Source organism: Leptonychotes weddellii, chromosome 6 (genome assembly GCF_054177405.1).
Source record: "Leptonychotes weddellii isolate Sample4059 chromosome 6, ASM5417740v2, whole genome shotgun sequence".
Classification (NCBI taxonomy): domain Eukaryota; kingdom Metazoa; phylum Chordata; class Mammalia; order Carnivora; family Phocidae; genus Leptonychotes; species Leptonychotes weddellii.
This window is the reverse complement of record NC_138374.1, coordinates 99,363,224-99,389,642: the sequence shown is the minus strand read 5'-3', so window position 1 is coordinate 99,389,642 and position 26,419 is coordinate 99,363,224. Positions and strand designations below refer to the sequence as shown.

Sequence of the window (26,419 nt, the reverse complement as noted above, 5' to 3'; positions counted from 1 at the left end):
AAAAAAAAAAAAAGAAAGAAAGGCTGTGTGCTATCCAAGCTTTTTTTGTGATTGTGAGGCACACCTCATGTCGATGCCTTGAGTCCCATTTCCTTTGCCTTTATTTCTGAGTAGGGAAGGATATTTTGTTTAACTGAGCTTTGTCATTTTTTTTATTTTTTACCAGTAAGGACTAAAGGAATGCTGTCATGGGGGTTTTGATGAAGAATGAGAAACACAAGAGAAAACATTGCAGTAGTTCTTTTTTGTTCCATGACAGGTCCAACGACTATTAACTTGTTCATCATCCTTTCCCATGTTTTGTCCAGTCCCCTAGGGTAACAGTGCAGCCGAGCTGGGTTTAACCTGCTTTCTCTCTTCCCTTATTCTGCGACGGTTGAGAACCAGCCTTCATGCATCAGCATATCCTTACTTCAGGACCACTGTAGACCTTTAGGATGAGACACTGTACTTAGACCACACTTTCCTAAGACCGCATCTGAGCAAAGTCAGTTTCCACTTGTTTTCCTTACTTTTCTGCCATCTCCGTCACCAGTTCATTATGTGAATGTACTGTAATTGATGTTACAGGTTGGATCCTTGGTTATTGAAGCTTTGAAAAAATTTTTGACAAAAAACCACTTGGCATTCAAAACATTAGTGCATGTGCAAAAAATGAAAAATTAGTTTTTCTCTTAGAGACCCCAGTACATCCCTCCCCACCATTTAATGCCTTATAAATATTTAAACACAAAAATATTTTAACTTTATGTCTAACTAATTAAAGAAGGACCTGTTGATTTTGGTTGTTACCTAGTGATTGACCTTTTCATTACAGTCTCTTGAAGTAGCTTGAAAAGCCAAGGGTGTCCTTCATGAATTCATGAGTTTGGCAAATTAGTGTAATTAAGAGGTACTCTGGAGAACAGTGAGGATTGCTTCTTTCTAATTTATAGAGAGAACAGAAGGAAGGACCTAAAAATGCAAGCAGGTACACTTGCTGAAAGTTTTGGGGAAGTGGAGCTTTCTTTGAAGTACCTGGCAGAATAATTCTGTAGCTTTTTTTTTTTTTTTTAATTATTTCTGATCCCAGAAATAATCCTATTGAGTTGTTTTGACCAGGGGAGACTCATGGTTGTGGGCAGTGCTGACTGTTCACAAGAATGCCTTTTCCTGCACCCTCTCCCGGGTTCTGTCAAGCTCTTCTTAGTACCATTGCCTGTCTTGACTTGCTCTTACAGTTTTCTGTCTTGCCTCTTTGGAGTTTACTTGTTTGGAGCAATAAAATTCTTTCTTAGATTTATTCAGCTCTGATGTTTTTTTTCTTAACCTTTAAAAAAAGTTGTATTTTGCTTTTTGTTTGCCTGCTTGTGTGTCTTTGTGTATTCAATATACTTTTTTCCTTGATAGTTTAGATACGGATTAAAATGATGAAAGATACTGGTTCAGAGAGAATGTTCTTAACAGGAACTTTATCATATTTGTTATTTTTTTTAAAGATTTTATTTATTCATTTGAGACACAGGTACAGAGAGAGAGAGGGATCATGAGCAGGGGGAGAGCCAGAGGCAGAGGGAGAAGCAGGCTCCCCCTGAGCCAGGAGCCCAATGTGGGGCTCGATCCCAGGACCCTGCGATCATGACCTGAGCCGAAGGCAGACGCTTAACCATCTGAGCCACCCAGGTGCCCTATATTTGTTATTTTTGACTAGTTATGGATCCTGTGAATTTCTACATCTGGAGATAAGGAGTTAACTGGAAAGATATGTATCACATTGGAATGTTAATCGCTTTTTTAAATGCACTTAAATCTAAAAACTCAAGTTAATGAGATAAGATCTTCAAATCCCCAAATCTGGAATCAAGATGATAAAGCTAAACCTGTAATAGATGGAATAATTTTGATTCATTTTTATGTTATGGTTAAAGGCAGCATTGTGAGATTAAGGGGATTATGACATACAGTTAATGTAAGAAGCTTTAGTGACATATAAGGAATATTGAAAAAGAAATGGGTAAAAATTTTAATCTGTGCCCCATTGTCTGGGAGGGTGAGTCTTCCAATTTTAGATAACTGGTCTGATTACTTTTAGAGAGAATTATCTCTACATCAGAGATGGGCAGTTTTCTATAATTTGATAGAACTGTTGCCTGGGAGTGTTCAACTCCCATTTATTTGCTCCAGTGTTCTGCTTACCAAGCAACCTATTGATCTCAAAATTTTGGTCTTCTGTGAGGACTTGCCCTGTCCAGATACCTGCCTTTATTGTTTTGACAAAAAAAAAAAAAAAGTTTCACTCAAAAATGAACATGCAGTTGTTTCTGGTATGTAAATCAGTTTGGTTGAGTTTGGTTAGCACAAGTCAGTTCCCAGGAGCCTAATGATTTGCTAGACTGATAAAAATTAAATTTCTGAATTTCCAAAGCTGATGATCAGATGATTTTGCTTAAAATAACCAACCAGTGTTACCAGTCTTTATAACAGATTCCATGGAATTCTATTGAATAGAAATATAAATGTTTTTTATTACTGTAGTTCTCTTATAATGAGGGGATATCTTATTGAATAATAACAGTGCCATGAAAATATTTTTTAAAAGGTTTTTTTTATTGTTCTTGCTATTTTTCCCACAGGTGATGTTTAAGATACCAACATAGTTTCTATAGTTTCTAGGCTGTATCTTTTATCTTTGGTTACCCATTTCTGAGAGCACTAGATTGAACAGTGATGAAATACACATGGGCAGAATCTGGAGGTGTGGACATTTGTTTTAGCTGTAGCTCCTGAGCGGGTTGGATGGGATGTGGCTTATTCCTGGAGTCCTCAGAGGATCAGCCCTATCTTCCTCCATCCCCAGTACTTTGCCCTGGCCCTTCCTATGGAAGCTAAGGCTTCCCTGTTCCCTTCTTACATTCTTAGACTGAAGCCTTGGAGGTTAGTGTTGAGAAAATCAGTCAGTTGAGTCATACCTTCTGGGGACCAGAGATTTTGTTTCCTCCTGTTTGTTTTCTCCAGACCTAGTAGTTAGTATGTTAAACATTAGCCATTATAGTTCGATGCTAGTGTTTTTGATACTGTGTTAATAGGGAAATTTATGCTGTTAGTCTGTGATTTTATTAGTGTTATTTATGTTAGATTGGTAAGGTTTTATTTTTTAGTTGTGTTTTTTTTTTTTTTATCAACACAATCCTTGTCTTTATTTGGATTTAAAAAAAACTGGCTGTAAGACAACTTTTTGGCAGTCCATTGTTCTAAGATTTTAATACTTTTGAATGAAAAATGCCTTTGAAAGGCTATAACAAAGTTCATTTGGCTTCTAAAACAAGTCTTTTAAATGAAATTTAGTAATGCTCTTTTTTTAATTAGTAGACTTTATTTTTAGAGCTGTTTTAGATTAGCAAAATTGAACTCTAAATAAAGTACCAAGATGCCCCATGTACCTTTTCCCCCCATCTCTACACACAGCTTCTCTCATGTCAACATCCTACAGCAGTGTGGTACATCTGTTACAATTAATGAAACAACAGTGACTACATTAGTATCCCCCAAAGTGCATAATTTACAATGGGGTTCACTCTTGGTGCTGTAAACTCTGTGGGTTTGGACAGTGTTTAATGACATGTAACCACCATTACAGTATCATACAGAATACTGTTACTGCCCTAAACATCCTCTGTGTCCACCTATTCATCCCTCTCTCCTCCCAAATTCCTGGCAACCACTGACTTTTTTACTATCACCATAGTTTTTCCTTTTCCAGAATGTCATATAGTTGGAGTCATACAATCTGTACCGGTTTCAGATTGTCTTTTATTGCATTTAGTAAAATGCATTTAAGTTTCCTCCATGTCTTTTCATGATTTGATAGCTCATTTATTTTTATCCCTATATGATATTCTATTGTGTGGATGTACCTCAGTTTATTTATCAATTAACCTGTTGAAGGACATTTTGCTTGCTTCCAAGTTTGGGTAATTATGAATAAAGCTGCTATAAACATTTATGTGCAGGTTTTGGTGTGGATGTAAGTTTTCACCTTATTTGGTTAAATACCAAGCAGCACCATTGCTGGATCTTATGGTTAAGAGTATGTTTGATTTTATAAGAAATTGCCAGACTGTCTTCCAAAGTGACTATACCATTTTGCATTCCCTGAACAATGAATAAGACTAGTGATTCTTTTTACTCCTAAAGAGATTGATATACTAAATGTATTTTTGATGACTTCCTTGCGAGGATATCATATGGGCAAAGGACTGTGAAGTTTGAAGGATCAGGGTAAAAGCGTTGACTGGGGGGTGTGACACACGCGTGCGTGCATGCAGGGGCCTGAGAACGGTCGAAGGGCAGGGGCCTCCCAACATCCTCTTTTTCCAGATTACCACAGCTCATGCAGAAATTGTCTTCTGTTTTGGAATCATTGTTAGAAATAGAGTTATGCTGTTAGTGTGAGTATAGCACTGATGTTCTTTCATTATAATAGTATTGATGGTGAAAATATCTGTGGAATTTTAGGCAGATGCCTGGACCTCCAACAGATGGGTAAATCTGGGGTTTATTATTATCTGTGCTAATCATATCCTAGTGCTGAGAGTTGAAATAAGAACCGTGACTTTGGACAGTGTTCTTTAGAGTCAGGATAGTTTCCTAGTGAGGTTCCCCCACCCGAAGCCTAGATGTGGACAGTATCATCGTTTGTCCTGTTGATGATACGGTTGGTGGAGCGAGGTCTCTCTGGCATTGCATAGCAGAGGTCATGCAAAGTTAGCAAAATGCTCACATTTCTGCTGTCTGCGCTACTGACTTCCGACATGTTTGCTCTTCACTTGAAAGGACAAGAGGACTTTGGAGGAAGCAAAGTTTTTGAATTGGTACAAGGCAAATAAGAGAAAAAAAGAATCCCTCCCCCCATGTTATTGTTATCATAAAGGGTACATTGCATGCTGTTTCTTTATAATGATTCTATACTGATGCTCTTTCATTATATTGGTGTTGATGGTGATTGATCTGCCTTTACAGTTGATTTTCCTTTTTAAGTAGGAATAAAGTGGGAAGGAAATGGAAGGGTCTCAAGCTGGGCTCCTTCCACTTGGGTGACTTATAGCTACTCCATGGAAACAGTAAGAATCATACCTGCACGAGTGGCTGGCCTACCACCCATATGCTACCTGACTTATGCTGGAATCTTCTGGGACTGAAATTTTGGTGTGGGTACTGCTCTGCTGTAGGACAGTTCTCCTACAGAATCCCCTTTGGACTACCATCATATTTCTTTTGAGTCTTAACATGAAATTTACCATATGAATGTGTAAAAGACAACCCCCAATATTAAGCTATTTCTCATTTTCCCTTTGGGAAGATTTTTAAAACAGGTTTATACCAACTTGAATATATAAAAATTTTAGGGAAATAGGTGAAATAATTAGATGCCTATTTAAAATATTTAATTTATTAACTTACATGTTATAAATAACATATATAAAAATTAGGATTAAATTCCACATTCTTATATCTTATGGAACCATTTTTTTAAAAGATTTTATTTATTTATTTGAGAGAGAGAGAGCACATGAGCAGGGGCAGAGGGAGAGGGGGAGAAGCTGACTCTCCTGAGATGCAGGACTCAATCCCAGGACCCTGGGATCATGACCTGAGCCGAAGGCAGGTGCTTAACTGACTGAGCCACCCAGGCACCCCCTTATGGAACCATTTTATTCCAGTTCTTTATATGCATCTTTAACATCAGTGATTATTAAAGTCACCTTTTAGCCATCAGCATAGTTTCCCAGATCATATTATATTCATTTCCATGAATAAATTATTTATGATAGTGTATTTTAAAAATTTGTGTAAGATTGCTATCACTGGAAATTTTATTTTAAGCCATATATACTGATTCATGTAACATTAGTATGCATTTTTCCATTTCTTCTTTTAGTTTATATTTGGGATCTTCACAATATAACCACTTATTCTCCTGCCTAATAAAGTATTCTTTAAAAGGTTTATTATTTACAGTATTCAGCACTTTTAATTTTAGAGCCATACCTCCCAGGGATAATTACATAAATCTGGGTTAATCTCTTTGCCTCTTAAAAAACAAAACAACAAGAATCTTCTATTATGTGTCCTATAAGCTTCCAAAACTTGTATTATTTGAGGTCATTTCAAGCTAATTTGATTTCCCCACAGTAATTTGTGGTCTAAAATGAAGTAACTGGGAAGCTCTGTAAGAACTAGAATACAAAGCAATTCTTCCCTTTCTGAAAGGATAATTTAGGGGAGAAATTCTTTTATTATATTAAGGCATATGTGGTATGTAGAACTAGGCTCTGTCCTTATCTGTACATGTATTCATAGAAGTTCTCTCTGTGGATTCCTTACAATGCTCCCTTCTTTTATTCTGGTGTTAAGAATGACAATGCCAGGCATTTTACTCAATGTCAATGTTCTAAAAACTCGTGTAGTAAGACATCAGGAGAAGCACTGAAAGAAAATGCAGTTGAGGGTGTATATTATATTGATCATATTGTGTCAAAACCACCCACTTGTATTTTATCAGTTATTCGGAAAAATCTAAATTTGTCCATAACTGCTTTTTAAAAATGAAATCATCCACTTGGAATCAGTCAGCCCTGATGATGCCTTTGCTAAAACGTAGCACATCCTTCTTTGTGTTGTACTTTGATTTGTGGTCCCACGTGGTTGTAAACTTTGTGACGGCGGAGTACACATTCATCCTTACATACTCCATTACTTCAGGCATTCAGGAATGTGCTTAGAAATTAAATTAGAAAGGAGGTGCCACTAAAAAAAAAGTTTATAAACTTGGTCTGTAAATTCTGGACAAAACTGGGGAGAATTGGTTCACCCTCTTGCTGTCCCTTTGCTGGTGTTTTTACCACTTAGCTCCTTCCCATTTTCATCGTTCTATGTATTATTAATATACTATCAGTAGTATACTATTATATTGTATTATATTAATATATATAGTTTAGGTTCTCCCTGGACATTTACGAACTTGGAGTGTTTGACTTTCAGGACGTGTCCACTTAGTCTGGCCTTTGATGAGACCTCTACCAGGGCTGGAAACAGCACTCAGTATAGACAGGCAGTTGAAGTAATGCCTGTCTCTATTTAGAAATATATAGACAGGCCTGCTTTAAGCTAAATTACACATCTATGGTATACGGTAGACTTGAAATTTTATTGCCAAGGAAAGGAGGAGAACGGAGAAAAATCTCGAGAAGGCTTCCTTGACTTACCAGCACGGAGTCACGGTGCAACAATGTGCTGCATGGCTGCATTACAATTCTAATCCGCCTACACGCGGAAGGCAATGGGGTCTTTGTTCCAAGCTTGCGGAGGAATGCGGGAGCCAAGTAGTGGTGGGAGTTCAGTTTAGTTCCAGTGTTTTATAGATTGGGCTAATTTTCAAAGAGATCCAGACATTTGCTTTTTCAAGTGAGGGAAGCAAGAGCAGAAAATCCATTCTTTCTTGCTACTGAAGAACTTAATCTAAAACATGACGTGTTGTCTGTCCCTCCTAGCTAGACGTGGACAAAGATGTGTGATCATTTGTTTAGAGCCTGGAATAGAACTGCGTCAGCTTTTGTGGACCTAGAAACCAAGAGTTATCTTTTTCTCCTCCAAAGATGGAAACAATTATTTGAGAACCCTGTGCTCATTCATTAGAAAGCTTTAACCTTAAAACCTTTAACCTTGTACCTTAATTTCTGTTATCTTTTGCAGTCTATTCAATATAAACATTCACCTGCATCTGGGAATATAGGACTTGACTGAGCTAGGAATATTGGCAAAAAGCACTGTGTAGGTGCAGAAAATTGTTTAGTTCTTTGTAGAACTGAAGTTAATTGGAAACCTGCTGATATTTCATGTCTCTGATGTCATTTGTCTTTGTGAAATCAGTTCTTAATGGCATTTTTAACATTCCTCCAGAATGTTCCTGTAAGAAAAGAAAGTATTAAAAAGACCTGGTGAGAGAGGTATCCTTAGAAACATTGCTGACAGGTAAGGTTGTAGAATCAAGCAACTTTTTAGATCTGGACGTTGAAGTTTGTCTCGTCAAGCTCTTTATTTTACAGAAGAGAAAAACAGATGTATGGTTGCTCTTTACTCCTTAGTATAGTATGTCTCTCGCTTTGCATTTTAATGATTTGTGTCTTCCCTTATAGATCATATAAAATTACTTTAAGGCCAGGACTGAGTCTTATTTCTTCCTTGTATCTTCAGTGTCTAATCAGCCACCTGGCATGCAGTATGTTTTAGCATATTTTTGCAAAATGAATAAGTCAGTGAATGAAGAACCAGACAACAAACCAGGCTTACCTAGGCCACTGTCTTTCTCGTATAGGATTGCTGCTTATTTTACAAGTCAGACATTTCTCTCCCTTTAAAAAACAACAAAAATGCACCTCAAGGTGAATGGGTAGCAGACGATAAGACAAGACCTTCCGGTCCTCTAAAGGTTACTCTCATGTCTGTGTGTGTGTGTGTGTGTGTGTGTGTACATGTAAACAAAACATGCAAAAATAAAAGATAATTCCAGGTACTGGTAATCCGATGAAAAAAGTGCCATGAACATGACTTATAGAGAACGGAGTTTCCCAATAAATAGCCAAATGTCTTCTCTTTAGTAGAAATCTAACTTCCAGCACCAGGCATTAGTCCATCCATCCCACAGAGAGGAAATCCTTGCTACTACCCTGAAGGCTTATCACGTGCTCATGGTTGAAGTTCTTCTGGAACCAGAGCTGCTAAAAAGAACTTCTTTGGAAGGATTGGTTTAGCCTCTTAAGGATGCCATGTTGATGAATGGAATTTCTGGCCTTTTACCTTTAGGAAAAGGGGTTTTTCCTTTGATCTTGTTAAAAGCTGCCACAGACAGACTCTTTTAAAAATATTGCCTGTTTTAAAGTAATGGGAAGGAGGTCTGAAAAGGCATCATCTTAAACTTTGTCAGTGTCCAGGAAACATCATTTCATTGTAGAATTCTGACCTGCTGTGTGTAAAAGATGAGTCAGTCTAGTAAACAAGTATTTATTGAGCACCTGGTTTGTGTCAAGGACAGTGCCTGAGGGATGGTGGGTTACAACTCCCTTATGTCATGAAATCAATTTAGTGAACTGTAACTAGCATTTTATAACAAATAAAATGGAGACTAGAATAGAATATCAAATTGTAGCATAGATAGTATCAAATTTGAGTTTCAGTTCTGTGTGTATGTGTGTATTCGGGATTGCAATATAAGGTGGTGTTTTTTTGTTGTTGTGTTGTTGTTTTTACTGTGCGTCATGGTCAGAAAAGCTTGAAAAAATACTATAGTAGAGGATACCCTAAAAGTACAGATAGATTCCTTAGCTCTTGAGTAAGTTACTCTCTTGTAGGGTAAAAGAAACTTACACAAAGAAGTGAATACTCAAGTACTGAATTCTGTGGTTTGGATAGTAGGTGCCATGTGTTCAGGAAAGTAAGATGATAACACAAGTGTCAAGTGTCATGGAGACCATAGTACCTGAACTCAACCTGGAAAGATAGGTAGGGTTTGGAAGGAGTAAAGGCTAGAGGGTGACTCTGAAGTGAGAGATGGTATATGGATAAAAACGATGGCAAAGCTGGAGTAGAGGTGTTAGATTATGCTGGAGAGTTTTAGGATATGGTTTGAAGGCAAAAAACGAAGCACAGTTGTTAAGATTTATGAATACCTTGCAATAACATGCCTAAGGAATTTGCACTGCATCAAGTAACTTGCACAGATTGGTAAGCTGGAGAATGATAGGATGTAGGATGGGTTTATACGGTATTTTCCCACTCCTTCCCAATTCCTCTTTGGTCCTGGAGCTCCTAAGGGAATTTCTTCCAGGTGGGTGTTAGATACCAAGTCTCTGGCATCAGATCAAAGAGAACTAGAAAGGACTTTGGCCGTCCTCCAGAATGTAAATAGAAAGTTAGAACAAGTCCCATTGTGGTACGTGTGAAATACTCCCATGGATGAGAGCTGTAGTACTGTCTGTTTGAAATACAGTGAAGGATGGATTTGAAGAACATTTCTTCTGATAGCACTGCTAAATGTTTGCTCTCAATGTAGAAGGGAAAGCAGATAAGAAAGGCTTATGTTTTTGAAGTACTAGGAATCTGACCGACCTACCTGAAGCATGCTATGTGAATAATTTGTCAGATGATCTTCTCCTTGCCTTCGACATCCCCTCACTGAATGTGGTATATACATAATGTATAAAAACAGTTTCAACAGTGATCATAAAAAGTTTCTTCTCGCTGGAAAGGGACATTGAAAACTCTTAACTACTTTCTAATTGAAGAGAATTTAAAACAAGTTTCTGGAATTATAATGTACATTAAAGGGAACGTGATTTAACTAGAAAAAAGCATTTGAACACAACTATTTAATCTGTAACACTAAATACGCTGATAATTTAGATTGACTTCTGGATGGAAGTTTTGATTCTTGTTGTGGTAGATTATCAAATGTTCTAAACTGAGGCTATACTGGAGAATATTCAGTGCTTAAGTCTTTAGAAAAAATAAGCAGATGCTTGCATCTGGGAGTGCAAGATTGTTTACAAATAGTCTAGGGAGATTGCATACATGTTAGATATTTGGTGGGGCTGTAATTTAATAAGGAATGCAATAGCAAGTTCAAGTACAGCCCACAAGAGATGAAGGGATGTGAAGGACACAAACTTTGGTTTCTAAAAGATAGTGTATAGGCTGTGTATTTCCATTCCTCTGCAAAGAGGGTGGAGGAATGAAAAATGAGGAAGAGGGTATTCGTTCATACTTATCCCACGAAGGCATCTGCTCACAGTCAGTCACCTGTGGAGAGAGTACCAGTTGGCAGAGTATTTTCACGATGTAAATATCCGTCCGCTCAGAAGAGCCACAGCACAAGGAGGCCTGTATCAAGGACCACATTCCTACCCACGGACCCTGGAGGGAGGTTCTCACAGAGATCTCAAGGGGATCTACTCACATTTTCCACTTTTTTTTTTTTTTTTAAGATTTTTTTCTTTATTTATTTGACAGAGAGAGAGAGATAGCGAGAGCAGGAACACAAGCGGGGGAGTGGGAGAGGGAGAAGCAGGCTTCCTGCTGAGCAGGGAGCCCGATGTGGGACTCCATCCCAGGACCCTGGGATCATGACCTGAGCTGAAGGCAGACGCTTAACCGACTGAGCCACCCAGGCATCCTTCCATCCCCTCATCTTTTAACTGCTGATCTTTTTGCCTGTTCATTTGCCAGGAAAGAAAAAGATGGCATTTTTTTTCCCCTATGAAGTAGTAAGTAATTCTTGTATCAGAGATATTAGAATTGTTATTAATCTCGTAATATTTCTGAATAAACTTTCTGCTTATTTTTTGTGGCAATAGAGGAAAAATTTAGATCCTTTGACCAGATTTTAAAACAGTATGCCCTGCAGACAAGAGGTAGAAGAGGTTTTAGTAGAAATCTTTGTTCTTACGGTCTTTGATTTCTTAGGTCAGTATTGGCAACTGTCTTCTTTGCAAGGCCACATAGTGAATATTACAGGCCTTGCATGCTCTCTCACAATTGCTCACCTCTGCCCTTATAACCACAAGGCAGCCAGAGACAGAGTGCAAATGAATGGGTGTGGCTTTGTTCCAGTAAAACTATTTACAAAATAGCTAAATTCAGTCTGCAGGCTATAGTTTGTCAGCCTTAGATTCTAAACTACTAAATGTGTGTCCTAAGGCTTGAGTCTGGAAGGAGACGGGATCAGTTACTTCAAAGTATTTCTAAAATGAAAAGAAAGCACTCCCTGCAGATGAGATGTGAATGCTCTGAGAGTATGGAAAATCCAGAATATCAAGTCTGGATTTTTAGACTGTTCTTAATGCTTCCTCAGTCAATCTCTATCTCCCCCTTTTCTCTCCCTCCCCTTTTTTCCTTCTGGCTCTCTGCTCCTCTCCTCTCTTCAATATCAATATGAACTCCTGGTACTTTGCTCTTAAATCTCCCTTCACATATATATAATTACTACAATACAATTACGTATATATGAAATATATATTTTTTTAATACCTAAAATTTCTTCTCTGAAAAGTAAGTATTTTCTACACTGGTCCTGAGCCAACAGAACGTAACACCCTCCCTGAAAATGCCAGCATTACCGACACAGACTAGGATTAAACAAGTCTAGGCTTTTAGACAAAGAAGAAAAAGCGTTTTCTTTTCTTTTTGAGTGTCCTGAAGCAGAAGTGAATTCTTTGCTTCCAGATTTGCTTCTTGCCATTGAGAATTGCTGTTGGTTTTGTTATCATTTTATTAAATATTAGTAATTGTCCAGAGAAGGAAGGAGGAAGTACAGGACCCAGAGGGGATGGGGAATTTGGTTTACAGGGAATCTTGACCAGTATCTGCATGGAAGGAATAGCACTGTGAAACCCCCAGCAGCAGGAGATTTCTCAAAAATCAGTATATTTCTACTTGCCCGGGAAATAGGACCTCGAGGGTATAAATTGACTGACAGAGGAAACTGGCATGGAGAAAAATGTCGGGGAGTTTGGGTTCAGCTAGTCTAATCACCCAGCCTCCTGGGAGGGGAAGTGAGCAACCCCTGTGAGTGTAACATCTGAATGTGTTTTAAGAAGGACCGCAATGATTCTGCTTTACCCCTCCTGCCTGCACAGTTAATGCGATAAATTTCACCTTGAAGTCCTGACCTGTGAAAATCAGAGTCACCACTCATGGGTGCCTGAGTTCATTCTGCAGGGCAGCACCAAGCTCAGAACTCTTTTCCTGCCTAAGTCTTTGAAGAGGGAGAACCAAGATGAGGAAGAGTCGACAGTATGGCCATATTCCTCCAGTGTAATTATACATAAAACTCACCCAGGGTGCTTTTAAAAATACAGATTTGGGGAATCACCCAGAACCTATAAAAATGGAACTTCTGAGGATGAGACTCAACATTTGCACTTTTTCAGAAGTTTTCTACTTCTACAGATTCTGACAGGCAGTCTGGTCCTTACCATGGGCCAGATGATGGGACTACTGCAGCAGGAAAGCTTACCCCTGGGCTGGCTCTACTGGGGAGTGGCCTTCCAGAGCTCCTGTGGTTTTGAACTGTTTGGATACCAGATAGCTCTTTAGTCTAGATTCTCACAGTGACCCCTGTTAATTCCATTATTTCTTCTTTCTTGAGAGAAATCTTTGAGAAGTCTCAAAGAACTTTACTGTGGACCAAAGTGGGTGTCTCTTACATACTCTCATCCATCTCCACCACCAGGGAAGAGGCTCACTGTTCAGTGTAAATTCATTTCCCATCGACATAACACATGCTGTCTTCCTACCTTAAAAAGGAATTTCTCCTGGAACCCCCTCTTCTCTCCTCCATCTACCACCTTATTTCTTGATAGCAAAATTACTTGGAAAATTGTCTTTATTTGCTGTCTCCAATCCCTGTCAACACACACACACACACACACACACACACACTCACACACTCCAGCTTTCATCCCTTTCCTTCTACCACACCAGTTGTTGTCAAGGGCAGCAGTAACCTCCAGGTTGTCAAATCCAGTAACCGATGCTCAGTCTTCATCTTTCTCAGCCTTTCAGGAGTATTTGGTTCTGTTGACCATTCTCTTCTTCTTAAAACAGCTTTTAAAACTTGACCTCTGGAATTCTACTCTATTGATTCTCTTCTGCTTCAGTGGCTGTTCCTCTTGGAGTCTCCTTTGCTGGGTCCTCCCTCTCTCCCCCTACCTCTAAAAGTTGATATGTCCCCAGACCCAGTTCTGTACCTCTCCTCTATCTGTATCTAGTCCCTAGGTGTGTTGATCTAATAACCCCATGGCTTTCAATACTGTCTGTATGGTGGTGACTTCCAGATTTCTCTTTACTGCTTGGAGCTCTTCCTGAAACCCAGACTTGTATATCTTAATTGTCAGCTTGACACTTAACACTTAGACGTTCTATAAGTATCTCAAACTTGAAATACCCGGAACTGAACTCCTCATTTTCTTGCTCTCCATCTCCACACCTGTTCCTGCTGTATTCTTTGCTCAATACATGGCAGCTTCATCTTTCTAGTTGCTTCAGCCACAGCCTACACTCCAGTCCATCAGTAAAACTGTTTTGCTCTACCCTCAAAATATGGCCAGAATCTGATCACTGCTCACTGCTCTCAGACTGGACCAAGCTACCATTACCTTGTGCCTGGGTGATTGCAAAAAGCCCCCCATTAGCCTTCTTATCTATCTGTGGTTGCCTCTGTAGTCTGTTGTCAATAAAGCAACCAGAATGATCCTTTTAAAATACCACTCAGGTCATGTTAACTCCCTTGTACAAAATCCTCCAGTGGGTTTTCATCTCATTCAAAGTAGGAGCCAAAGTCTTAACAATGGCCTACAAGGCCTACATGATTGGCAGCCCCTCCCTCCCGTCGGTTTCTCTGACCTCATCCCCTACACTTTCCTTCTTCACTCTTCAGCCACACTGGCCTCCTCACCATTCCCCAGAACTTGCCAGCATGCTCCTGCCTCAGGGTGTTTGCATTTGTCCTTCCTAGAATGCTCTTCCCTCCATGTCTCTTTCACTTCTTCAAATGTCCCCTTATCCAGGTCTCTGATGACAGTGTATTTATAAATGGCACTTCTTTGTGCTTTCCATCTCCACCTTATTCTTCACTGTGTTATTTAGCACATAATGCATAACATTTTTGTTTTGATTTGTGATTGTCATTTATCCCATACTTACCCCACTCCCTACTGTGCTGTCAGCCCCACAATTTTGGGACCTTGTCTGTCTTATTCTCTGCCCTAGCCCCAGTGCCATAACGGGCTTGGTAAATATTTGTTGAATGAATGGAAGAATTTGGACTTGGAATTGTCAAGACCAGTTGGGCTATTATCCTTGACCTAATGGGTGACTGTGGTAGGAAATTAAGCAATTGTGAAAACTGAGAAAGATATTTTGGTATTAACATATATTATGGTATCTGTAGTTTTTTCTTCTTTTGAGGGACAGATACAAATAGTATATGATCTAGGGGAATAAGGGGCAAGTTTATTAGGAATTAAAGAAACTAGAAAGTAAAAGGCATTCTAGCAAAATGAAGGACTGAGTATTACAAATAGCTCAGTAGACTTTCACTTAAATTCACCTAACAAATAGTTGTTGAATAAATAAAAGTACTCTGTTGGTCCACTTTCTGTGATTTTGGAGGGGAGGGGTTTACCAGAGTCGATCTTAGTCTGTCATTGCACCATGTAACTATGTATTAGGATCTTTTCTCTCCCAGATTTTCTCACTATTCTTCTACCATTCTTTACTCTTCTGTTGATGAAAGCCAAAAATTAGTCAATTTTCAATAGTGTATGGATGGCACAGAACAAGAAATAGCTTCCCATAAAATTATGGTGTCTTTTTTCTTTTTCATCTCTTAACAATTAGGCATTTTTAAAGTATGGGTTCCTTGCAGCTTGTATTTTCGTTGCTTCTTTATTTCTTTAATTTGTTTCCTTAATATTATAATTAACTACTTTCTCTATGGGATTCCATTAAATTCCACATGTCAGTCAATTCCTTGTAGTTAGAATTCTGCTGTTCAGCAGAATGATTTTTTGCCTCTGCTTGGATGAGTGGGAGTAAATGCTGGCTTCATTCTTTTAACTCGGCTCAAGGATTTCAGGCATGCATGTGACCCACTAGCCTGAATTAGGGCTGGTATTGAGTCTTGTAAACATGAGGTTTGGGTTAATAAGGCATAGGCCCAGTTGTTGGCTTGGAATCTTACTTGTGAATCTTATTTCTTCTGGTGAAAGTTTCAAATAAAATTATAAAATATACAATTTAGGATAAGTTTATTTTGTGTCTAAATAATGGGAAATATCTATCTTCCACAGTAATTTGCACCTATTTGAAATTACCCTCCAAGACCGTTTGCTATTCTAGTCTTCAGTTAAGAATTCTCTGTTCAGATAGTGGCTGTCTGATGATCTCGTATTTGATTAGTGTGTTGAGCCAAATCACTTTGACCCTTCAGTTTGCTGAAGAGTATATGGCATTTCTAGGGTATTGCAGTTGGGTAATCCAAGCAGGGAGGTTTTATTTTTTGTGGATTGCTATACTAGGTTGGTGCCATGGTCTTAGTTAGCAATAGCACCAAGGGGTAGTTTGTGGGGGAAGTGGTAGGAAGAGAGCACTGTCTTCTTTGGCTTAAATTGATACTTTATGGAAACATCTAGTTTTCCTAAGATTATGGGTTTATCTTCCCCAAAACCATGCCAGTCAACTTCAAAGCTTTTTTTCCCCGGTAGCTCCATTGTTATAGCCATAGCACTGTTTTTATGAACAGCTTTTTTTTTTTTTTTTTAAAAAAAAGGTTTTATTTATTTATTTGAGAGAGAGAGAATGAGAGAGAGCACATGAGAGGGGGGAGGGTCAGAGGGAGAAGCAGACTCCCTGCTGAGCAGGGAACCCGATACGGGACTCGATCCAGGGACTCCAGGAGCATGACCTGAGCCGAAGGCAGTCACTTAACCAACTGAGCCACCCAGGCGCCCTATGAACAGCTTTGGTATAGATTTTTAGCCTTTTTTTTTTTTTTGAAGGTTTTATTTATTTATTTATTTGTTTGTTTATTTAGAGTGCAGGGGGTGGGGCAGAGGGAGAGAAAAGGGAGAGAGAACTTCAAGCAGACTCCACGATGAGCACGGAGCCTGATGCAGGGCTCGATCTCACAACCCTGAGATCATGACCTGAGCCGAAATCAAGAGTTGGATGCTTAACTGTCTGAGCCATCCAGGTGCCCCTAGAATTTTAGCTTTTTTTTTTTTTTTAAAGATTTATTTATTTGTCAGAGAGAGAGAGCACAAGCAGGGGGAACAGCAGGCAGAGGGAGAAGCAGACTCCTGCTGAGCAAGGAGCCTGATGCGGGGCTCCATCCCAGGACCCTGGGATCATGACCTGAGCCGAAGGCAGATGCTTAACCAACTGAGCCACCCAGGCGCCCCTAGAATTTTAGCTTTTAAGGGAACTCTAACAGGGAGTCTGCTACCCCCTCTCACTCTCCCTCTCTGCAATCTCTCTCTCTCTCTCTCAAATGAATGGGTAAAATCTTAAAAAAAAAAAAAAAATAGGGTGTCTGGGTGGCTCAGTCAGTTAAGTTCTGCGTTTGGCTCAGGTCATGATCTTGGGGTCTTGGGATTGAGTCCCACGTCAGGCTTTCTGCTCAGCGGGGAGTCTGCTTCTCCCTCTCCTTCTATGTTCTCTCTCTCTCATTGTAAAATCTTTTAAAAAAATTAAAGAACTCTAAAGTGATTATCTTCACTGCTTCTTTGTCCACCTGCTTTGTATATTTCATCATGGCAGTTTGTGATCGAGACTCTCCATAGTCCAGTGCCACTAATCTCAGCATGTCTTTCTGTCAGGACAGTGGCTTGTGTGTGATAGGAAGTGCTTATTGCATGTATTCAGGAGATTTGGACTATCGAAGCATTTCGTTTAGTCATTTGAATTTCAGTACATTTCTCAAATTGTAAATTCCATCTCATTTGCTTTAATAAATTCAATTTAAAATGACTATTTTATACAAAGCTAATACAGGTTGCTTGTCCTCGTTCGTAAGTTGCGCTGATTGAGATGTGCTTCATATGGAATTGTCCCCTTGCACTGCTGGCCTTTAGCTGATTGACAGAGAGAGGGTATGAAAAAAGGAGCATTGACATTTAAGGGAAAGCAATGGGAGAATACGTTTTTAAAAACAATCTATTTTTTTAAAAAGATTTTTATTTATTTATTTGAGAGAGAGAGAGTGAGAACGAGAGAGAGGATGAAAGCGGGGGAGGGTCAGAGGGAGAAGCAGACTCCCCGCTGAGCAGGGAGCCCGATGTGGGACTCAATCCCAGGACTCCAGGATCATGACCTGAGCTGAAGGCAGTTGCTTAATCAACTGAGCCACCCAGGCGCCCCCAAAACAATCTATTTTGAGGATGAGTTTTGGACAATAGAAAGTAGCTTTTCAGCAGGCAGTCAGGACTGGGTTTTCTAGCAGTGGGCATGAACTCCACGTACCCACATCACTTCAGCACATTCTGTGTGTGACTCTTCCTCTTTATGCTTTCTGGTCACCCATCTGAGTCTACTTGAGGATCCCACATTCAGCATTAACTTGGCCCTGGGTCATCTTGATTGGCCAGGCGCTGTTAGTACCATCTGTCTGCCGGGGTGGAATGATAACAGCTGGTGTGCGGCTGTACATGTCCTGGGAACTCTTATTTCAACCAGCGGTTATACTAACAAAAATGAAAACGTCTCCGGATTGCTGCTTTCTGCAACTACTGTTTGTGTTAATTGTTTGGAGAACCCCACTGCGTAGCCTAAACGTCTACCATCTCTAATGGACTTTATGTACTTCAACCTTATTACAAGTTTTATATTCCTAAGATCAAGTTTGACTTCAAGGAGAGCGGTCCTTTTCTGACTCTAAGGAGTTAGCACATGAGAACAATAGTGAATCAGTGAATTCCTAATTTGATACTTCAGAATGAACTAGTTTTCTTCGTTGAATTCAGGCCATGGAAGGGCATTTTGGAGTTTTGTGAAATTCTGTATAGCCATTGTCACTCATCACTTCACTGTAAAGGGGGTTGTTTCACAAGAGCCTCATGGAATTCTTCTGAGCTGCACATAACAGAGAGGCATTTATGTTCCCCAGTAGTCAGTTCTTGAATCCAATTCCAAGGCAGGAAGGGTTTCTCCCCTACTCAGAGAGATTAGAAATACTTCACCACGTAGGAGGCTTAAGCAGAATTCCTTGGCTTGGCCCTGCATGAACAAAGGCTAGATTCTCATTGTTCAGATGGCCCCCTCCCCTTCCCTCATTCTCTCGGCCAGCCCAAACGGAAGGATTCAGAGCAGGAAGTATTAGTTAATTTCGTGTGCTTCATTCTAAACATCTGTACTTGAGTCTTTTTGTTTATGGAAGGAATGTGGCAGGGGAAGGGGGGAAAGCAGTAGAATATTCAGAAGCTAAATATTTTCCTGAGGGTGTGCATATCCATGGTTAGTCTTCATGCTCATGAATGCAAGGCGGGGAAGGGGGGCGGGGGGGAGATGTTCTATTTGTATAGTTGCTGAATACTTTCTAGACTTCTACTTGCTGATTTTCTTCATTGTTTAGCTTGGCCTCTTTACCTTAAAGTCATACTGTCTATGTTCGCATGCTCCCACAGTGTAAAAATAGTCGAGTGGCTCTCATTGGACTGGAAATCAGAAGACCTGGTCTTGTCTTCTATTGGTCTACCATTTAGATCTTTTTACTTTGTCCACTGTGAATCGAGTAGGATGGATAGATAAAGAGTAGGGAGGTATGGAGAGGGAGAGAGAGAATGAGAGCGAGCATACTTGACGGGTCTCAACTGGTAGCTGTTCAATGGAATAAAACCCAGCTCCTTAGTTTCCCAGTTCTTGATTATCCATGACTACAGGTGATGGTGGATAGATCATTCAAGACTTGACCCTTCTCCATTTTCTGTATTGGCTTCCCGATTTATTCAGGTTACATTCTAAGTTCCTTGAAGTAATTTCAGTCCCCTTGTCTCTTAATTTTAAAGGGGGTGCAAAGTGGGCTATAGAAAACTACACCCGCACAAAGTCATGACCTCCTACCCTCGTCTCGGCAGCCCTGTCTCTGCCCAGCAAACCCCCTTTTCCTCTGGTCCGCTTCCTCTGCTGGCCTCTGCAGGGGCTCTTATGAAGTCTCTCCCCTCTCTGCAGATATTCCCCACTGGCTTTGCTCTCACCCCCTCCCCCTTAGCAGGTACCTTTGATTTTCACTGCACAAAAAAGATAAAGTCATTAGAACTCTTCCAGCTCCTGTCCCTTAAAACCTACTCAGTCACTTGCATTTGCCCCTGGCTGGAAAGCAAGGGTGCAGGGTTTCTCCTGTATGGAGCCAGTCCTTTCACCAGCGCAGAATCCCGTTCTTATTGCCCAGCTTATTTCCACATCCAGCCTTCCCCCTTTCGGCTGACTCGAGCACAACAACATGTAATACAACCTCCTCTCTCCTATCTCAAAAAACAAGAAAGAAAAATATTCCTGGACCCAGTGTCCCATCCCACTATTGTCTTCCTCCTCCCCTTCAGCCCGATGTCGTTGACTACACTTGCTGTGTCTGCTTCCCTGCCTCATATCTGCCATTCATCTTCCATCCCACCAACCCTACCGCGGGACCACTCTCCCTGAGTATAGCGGCGACCTGTTTGTGGCTTGAAGCCAGTGGACATCGCAGTGATTGCCTTACATGACTCTCTTAGCATATTTTAACACCATTGATTACTTCCTCCTCAAACTCTCTTGGTATCTGTGATACTGATCTTTTACTTGCCGTCCCCTCTCTGGCCTCACAGCCTCCCCTACAGTCCCACCACCTGCTGTGTGTGCTTTAAATGCTGACGCCCCTCAGAGTGATCTCAAAAGTCCGCCTTCTCACTCAGCACCCCTGCCTCGTTAGTCTCACCCATACCCAACCTTCATTATCCATCTACCGGCCAATCTGTATATCTAACTCAGACATGGTCCTTGGGCTTTCAGACCACTCACTTCCAACTCCCTACCAGACGTTTCCTCTTGTTGATCCACACGTACCTCAAAACTAGGATATCCAAAATTGAACTCCTCTCCCCATCCTGCCCTCCAGCCCTGCCTCCAATCCTGCTTAACCTTCTCTGTCCTCTATTTCAGTGGACGGTTCTACTCTCCATCTACTTTTTTTTAAGTTAGGAAACTGAAAGTTATTTTTAATCCTTCCATCTTACTTCCAGACAAGAAGGTTTGACAGTGAAACAACATGTCCACAGACTAGAAGTAGAGGAGGCTTCAGCAGTGGCCCCTCTCCCCCGTACTTTCCATTGGTTACCAAGTTACTACTGAGGTCGACTGACTACACCTTACCCAAATCCACTCATTTCTCTCCATTCCAGCTGTCAGCCGCTGTCATCTCCAGGACTCCTGCCGCATCTTCTTAACTATTCTCTCCACTTTTAGTCCCGTCCCTTCCAGCCTCATCTCTACCCAGTGGCAGTGGCCAGAGCGATCCTTTTAAAAGTCAAATCTGGGGGCGCCTGGGTGCCTTAGTTGGTTAAGTGTCCAACCCCTGATTTTGGCCCAGGTCATGATCTCAGGGTCATCAGGCTTTGCACTCAGTGCAGAGTCTACTTGGGGTTCTCTCTCTTTCCCTCTCTCTCCTCCTCTGCCCCTCCCTTGGCTCACACTCTCTGTCTCTTTCTCTCTCTCTCTCTCAAATAAAATCTTAATAGTAAGCCGATGGCTGAAGTTGCTCTTGCATGTGGCCTCAGACCTGGCCTGTTCTCCCCGGTGAGCCCATCACCAGCCTATAGCTCCAGTTCTTGCTATACTACGCAACTCTAACTCCTCAGTGATCATTCCTCTGTGTTCTCTGGGCTTTTCATACATGCTGTTTCATTTGCCTAGACAACTGATCCCTGTTTGCTGATGTCATTCCTCTGCATTCCTCGGGTCCTGGACACAGATGTCTCTTCTTCTAGAAAATGTTTTTTGACCCCGCAAATCCAGCTTCGGTGACTTTCCTTCATGCCCCCCAAACTTTGTGCATTTCCCCTGTCAGAGCACTCATCACATGGAATTGCAGTCATCTGTATCCACTACTGGATTGACTTGATCTCTGAAGGCAGTGCCTGTGGCCGTCTTGTTATGTGGAATGTGTGAGCCTCCTTTGCGGATGGCCACAGAGCCCTTTTTCTGTTCCAGCTGTGGCTGTGGGTTGAAATGAATAAGGCAGCTCTGAAAACAAGGCTTAGTGAGGTAGGACCGGCACCAGCAAACTAGTTTGCTTCAAAGTTTAATGCTAGCCAAGTTGCTTACTCATGTTCTGCCGCCCATTGCTCTGGGTCTGTGGCAGCAGTGAGAGTGGCCACCTGAGCGGGTTTCTTTCAGAGTGTGGCTCCGTGGTGCAGATTTTAGTCTGGAACACAACACACCCTGCTCCATTTTATCTTCTCTCCTTTGATCCAGTCTCCTGCAGGTTGAGTTGTTAAAGAACAATGAGATGTCAGAAATGGAGACAGACTAGAAAAGCAGGGGTAATCTGTAATCCACGATTAGTGAGTAAGCCTTTGAACATCCCAAACCACCTGTTCCTGAATAAAACCCAATTGTTTTACCATTCCAGAATGTCTTAGTCTCTGGAATGCCACAGTTACTGTAAGTCCATACCCTCATTTAAGGGTAACATTTTAACATTTTTGATACAGTAAAGAGAGAGAGGTTACATTTTCATTCTTTTAACAGGTGGGGTGTAAACTGGATTTGCAAAACCTGTGTCTAGGCAAAATGTTTTACTGCATCGTAGGTAGAAGATCCAGATTTGTATAATATTTTTTGGCAACTGTACATAGTCCCTGGTACAATCAGACCCTTCTATGTGGACATATCCAGGATCCTAATTCAGGAATTTTCTTCTAAACTCTATTATAATAATGCCTTATATTTGTGTAGAGTTTTACAATTAACTAAGTACATGCAAGATCTTAGTTTGACCTTCCAACAACTCTTTGAGGTAGGTGGCTCAGGGGTCATCACCCTCATTTTTGCAGAGGAGAAAATGGCAGAGCAGAAATCACACAGCTAGTAACTGAAGGAGCCAGGACCTGAGCTCAGGTCTCATAGTGCCCAGTTCTGTGTTCTTTCCATCATGTGACACACGTTTGCATTCAAAATTGTATGTGTGTGAGTGTGTTTCATGTATATGGGGGACAGTTAATCAGACTTCTCTTTTTTAAGATCTGGACCACCTAAGAAATAGGTATGGCTCATCATATTAGTTTTAATGTGGATAATACTGGATTAAAAATAGAGCCTGGACACATGACTTACATGGGCTTTCTGCTCTTCCTCCTCCCCTACCTCTCCAGCTCAGCTGGACTCATCCACGTGGTCCCACATCTAGTAGCAGGACAGCCGCAGGCCTCCTGGCACAGAGGCAGACGCACGGTCTTGCATTGAGGTATGCAGGAGAGGAGAGGAGCCCTCACGAGGCTGGAGAGTGAGCTGAGGATATTCCAGGCCACACATGACCATCCCTCCTTCTCCCCTAGGGATGGGTGGGCACGAGGAAGTAAGAGGATGGCAGAAGTCTCTCCGCAACATTTCTGAGAGTGTGCAGGAGTTCCTCTTCTGTGGACTTTGTAGGAGAGGACGAGTATGGTACTTCCTGCAGAATTAATTCGCTTGGGGAGGAAAGACTGCAAGTTCCTTGAGGGCAAGGACCTTTTATGTCTAACACGTCCTGTCCCCCAAAGTATATAGCATAGGACTGAACATGTAGTTGTGCCCAACAAATCCTTGTTGACCAGTCTGTGATCTTAACTATAGCATAGAAGTTGCAGAGAATAAATATTGTCAGAGATGGAAAGACCCAATTGGTGAATGAAAGGTGATTTAAAAACAGTTGCATTTTGTCTTTTTGACCCACCTGAAGGAATGCTGATTGGCAGCCACGCTGTCCCAGCCATCAGACCATGCCCTGGCTGCCCCAGCAAGCTGTCTGGCCAGTGGCTCTTCCTCCAGAGACAGCACCTGAGTAGCTCCTCCCTTTTGCTGTCCTTCCCTGCTCAGTGCTCCGATCTTGCATATTCTTCTTTGAACATATGCAAACAACTTTAAACCACCCCCCCTCCTTTTCTCTTTCTCTCTCTCTCTCTTTTTTTTCTTTGTTCAGCTGCTGGAGGAATTTTTTCTTCATTCCTGCTCCACTCCCTGCCCCATCTCTTAATCACTGTCCCTTTCTCTTTCTCTCCTTCTCAAATTCCTCTCTTAACTTGGTAGATAAGTAGAAGAATAGTGCTCATGGAGGGAAATCGGAGGGGGAGACGAACCATGAGAGACTATGGACTCTGAGAAACAAACTGAGGGTTTTAGAGAGGATGGGGGTGGGGGGATGGGTTAGCCCGGTGATGGGTATTAAGGAGGGCACGTATTGAATGGAGCACTGGGTGTTATACGCAAACAATGAATCATGGAACACTACATCAAAAACTAATGATGTAATGTATGGTGATTAACATAACATAATAAAATAAAATTAAAAAAAAAGAATAGTGCTCATGATAGTCTTCCTGCATTAAGAAGTAACATTAATAGGGGGCGCCTGGGTGGCTCAGTTGGTTAAGCGACTGCCTTCGGCTCAGGTCATGATCCTGGGGTCCCAGGATCGAGTCCCACATCGGGCTCCCTGCTCAGCAGGGAGTCTGCTTCTCCCTCTGACCCTCCTCCCTCTCATGCTCTCTGTCTCTCATTCTCTCTGTCTCAAATAAATAAATAAAATCTTAAAAAAAAAAAAAAAGAAAAAAGAAAAAAAGAAAAGAAGTAACATTAATAGAGTGAATTTTTAAGTACCTTGAAAGTTTCCAGAATACCCATCTAGAAAGCCAGCAAATATTTTCTTTTCTGTTTTTTAATTAAATTGCTTTTGCTGAAGCACCAGCACTAAGAATAAACGCACCTTTTTAATGCAATTTTGATTTTGTTTAATAGTGTTGTAAGTACAGTGCTACCATTTCTCATGGCAAACGGGATTTCAACAATGCATATCTTAAACAAGCTTTTATGAGCCAACTTAGAACCCAGCTCTAACCTGTCATTTCTGTGGGGAAGTGCACACTATTTCCAGGTTTAGAATCTCCTGTTGGACACAACCAGTGTGTTGTGGGTTCTGGAACCATCTTCGGCTAGGGTGTATCCTTCCTTTGTCAAGTTCCAAAGCAACCTAGGAACAGAGGCAGTTTCTTTGCTTCATATGTGTGACTTACGAACTTCATGTCTGTCCCACAGGAAAAGCTTTTGACATCACATACGTGCGCCTCAAGTTCCACACCAGCCGCCCAGAGAGCTTCGCCATTTACAAGCGCACGCGGGAAGATGGGCCCTGGGCTCCTTACCAGTACTACAGTGGCTCATGTGAGAATACCTACTCGAAGGCAAACCGTGGCTTCATCAGGACGGGAGGGGACGAGCAGCAGGCCTTGTGCACAGATGAATTCAGTGACATTTCCCCTCTCACCGGGGGCAACGTGGCCTTCTCAACTCTAGAAGGAAGGCCCAGTGCCTACAACTTTGACAACAGCCCTGTGCTGCAGGTAATGCATCCGGAAGCTGCCTTTGTAGTCCCTTAGTTCCCCCACGTGCATACAGGACGCAGGAAGCTTGTTGTATGGGGGCCTGTGGTCCCACTTCAGAGGCAAGGGTAGGGCTAGGAGATTCCAGGTAGATTCTGTTCTGCTCTCCTGTATATTCTCAGTATGTGAAGGAAAGTAGCTTTGTTCCTGCCACCCAGGTGATGTTCTTGTGTTCTCGTGTACCTGTCAATGTATTCTGGGATAGAAATTTTAGAAATTTTTTAAAAAACTGAACAGTTTTAACTTGGGTCTTTACTTGCAGTAGGAAACGTTTTGCTTCTGACCTTTCGAAGAGAGTATTTGAATCTACCCATTCTTTTCTTTTTCTTTAAGATTTTATTTGAGAGAGAGAGAGGGGGAGCGCGTGTGTGTGCACGGCACACGTGCATGGGGGGGAGGGGCAGGGGGAGAGGGAGGAGCAGACTCCCCAACGAGCAGGGAGCCCGACGCGGGGCTCGATCCCAGGAACATGACCTGAGCCGAAGGCAGACGCTTCACTGACTGAGCCACCCAGGTGCCCCATGAATTTATCCATTATTTCCACAACTTTCCTTATCTCTTCCTTCATTTGCCAAAGGGAAAAAAGTGTTTTTTAGTATTCGAGAGGGGGGCCAATTGAAGCAAGATATTTAGGAATACCGTCTTCCTTCATTATTGTGCAAGGAAATGTGGACTGGGTTTGTCTGGCACTATTGTCACTCATAAAACCTTCTCATCACCTGGCGGTACTGGTGTTTGTGACAGGATGTAAGTGTAGGTACCCATGGTACAGTGCTTGAGCATCACGACAGAAACCTTTCCCCATTTAAGCATAGAAAGAATTAAAGCTTTCTTTTTTCTCATGAATTCTATGTAATATTCTTCATACACCATAATTGGGAATCTTTTTGTAACACAGAACTGGAGATGCTTCTGTCTTTTGGCTGAAGTTGACATCTAAGTGGGGGCAGCCTGCCCGTATGAACTCACTGAGACAGGAAAGACTGGATGTGGGTTTGCAAACTCTATGTACGTTTTATGAAATGCTGTTGTCATTTCTAAGTAGAGAGAAATAGGGAGTCCCTTTATTCTGGGCTTTATGCTTTTTTTTTTAAGATTTATTTATTTATTAGAGGGAAAGAGAGCGTGCACGAGCAGTGGGGAGCGGGAGAACCAGGCTCCCCACTGAGCAAGGAGCCTGATGCGGCACTCGATCCCAGGACCCTGAGATCATGACCTGA

The 26,419-nt window shown here is 41.3% G+C and overlaps 1 protein-coding gene and 1 long non-coding RNA gene across 2 annotated transcripts in view; both read left to right on the top strand.

The window, feature by feature from the left end:
* Positions 1-14,179, top strand: part of LOC145722298 (uncharacterized) — a 17,994-nt gene extending 3,815 nt beyond the window's left edge. The window contains exon 2 of the long non-coding RNA XR_014146453.1: positions 23-14,179. This is a non-coding gene — a long non-coding RNA (uncharacterized LOC145722298). The remainder of the gene's footprint in view (positions 1-22) is intronic.
* Positions 1-26,419, top strand: part of LAMC1 (laminin subunit gamma 1) — a 126,595-nt gene that overhangs the window by 57,878 nt on the left and 42,298 nt on the right. Inside the window, exon 2 of the mRNA XM_006729152.3 lies at positions 24,856-25,160. Coding sequence (XP_006729215.2) covers positions 24,856-25,160 — 305 coding nt within the window. The remainder of the gene's footprint in view (positions 1-24,855; positions 25,161-26,419) is intronic.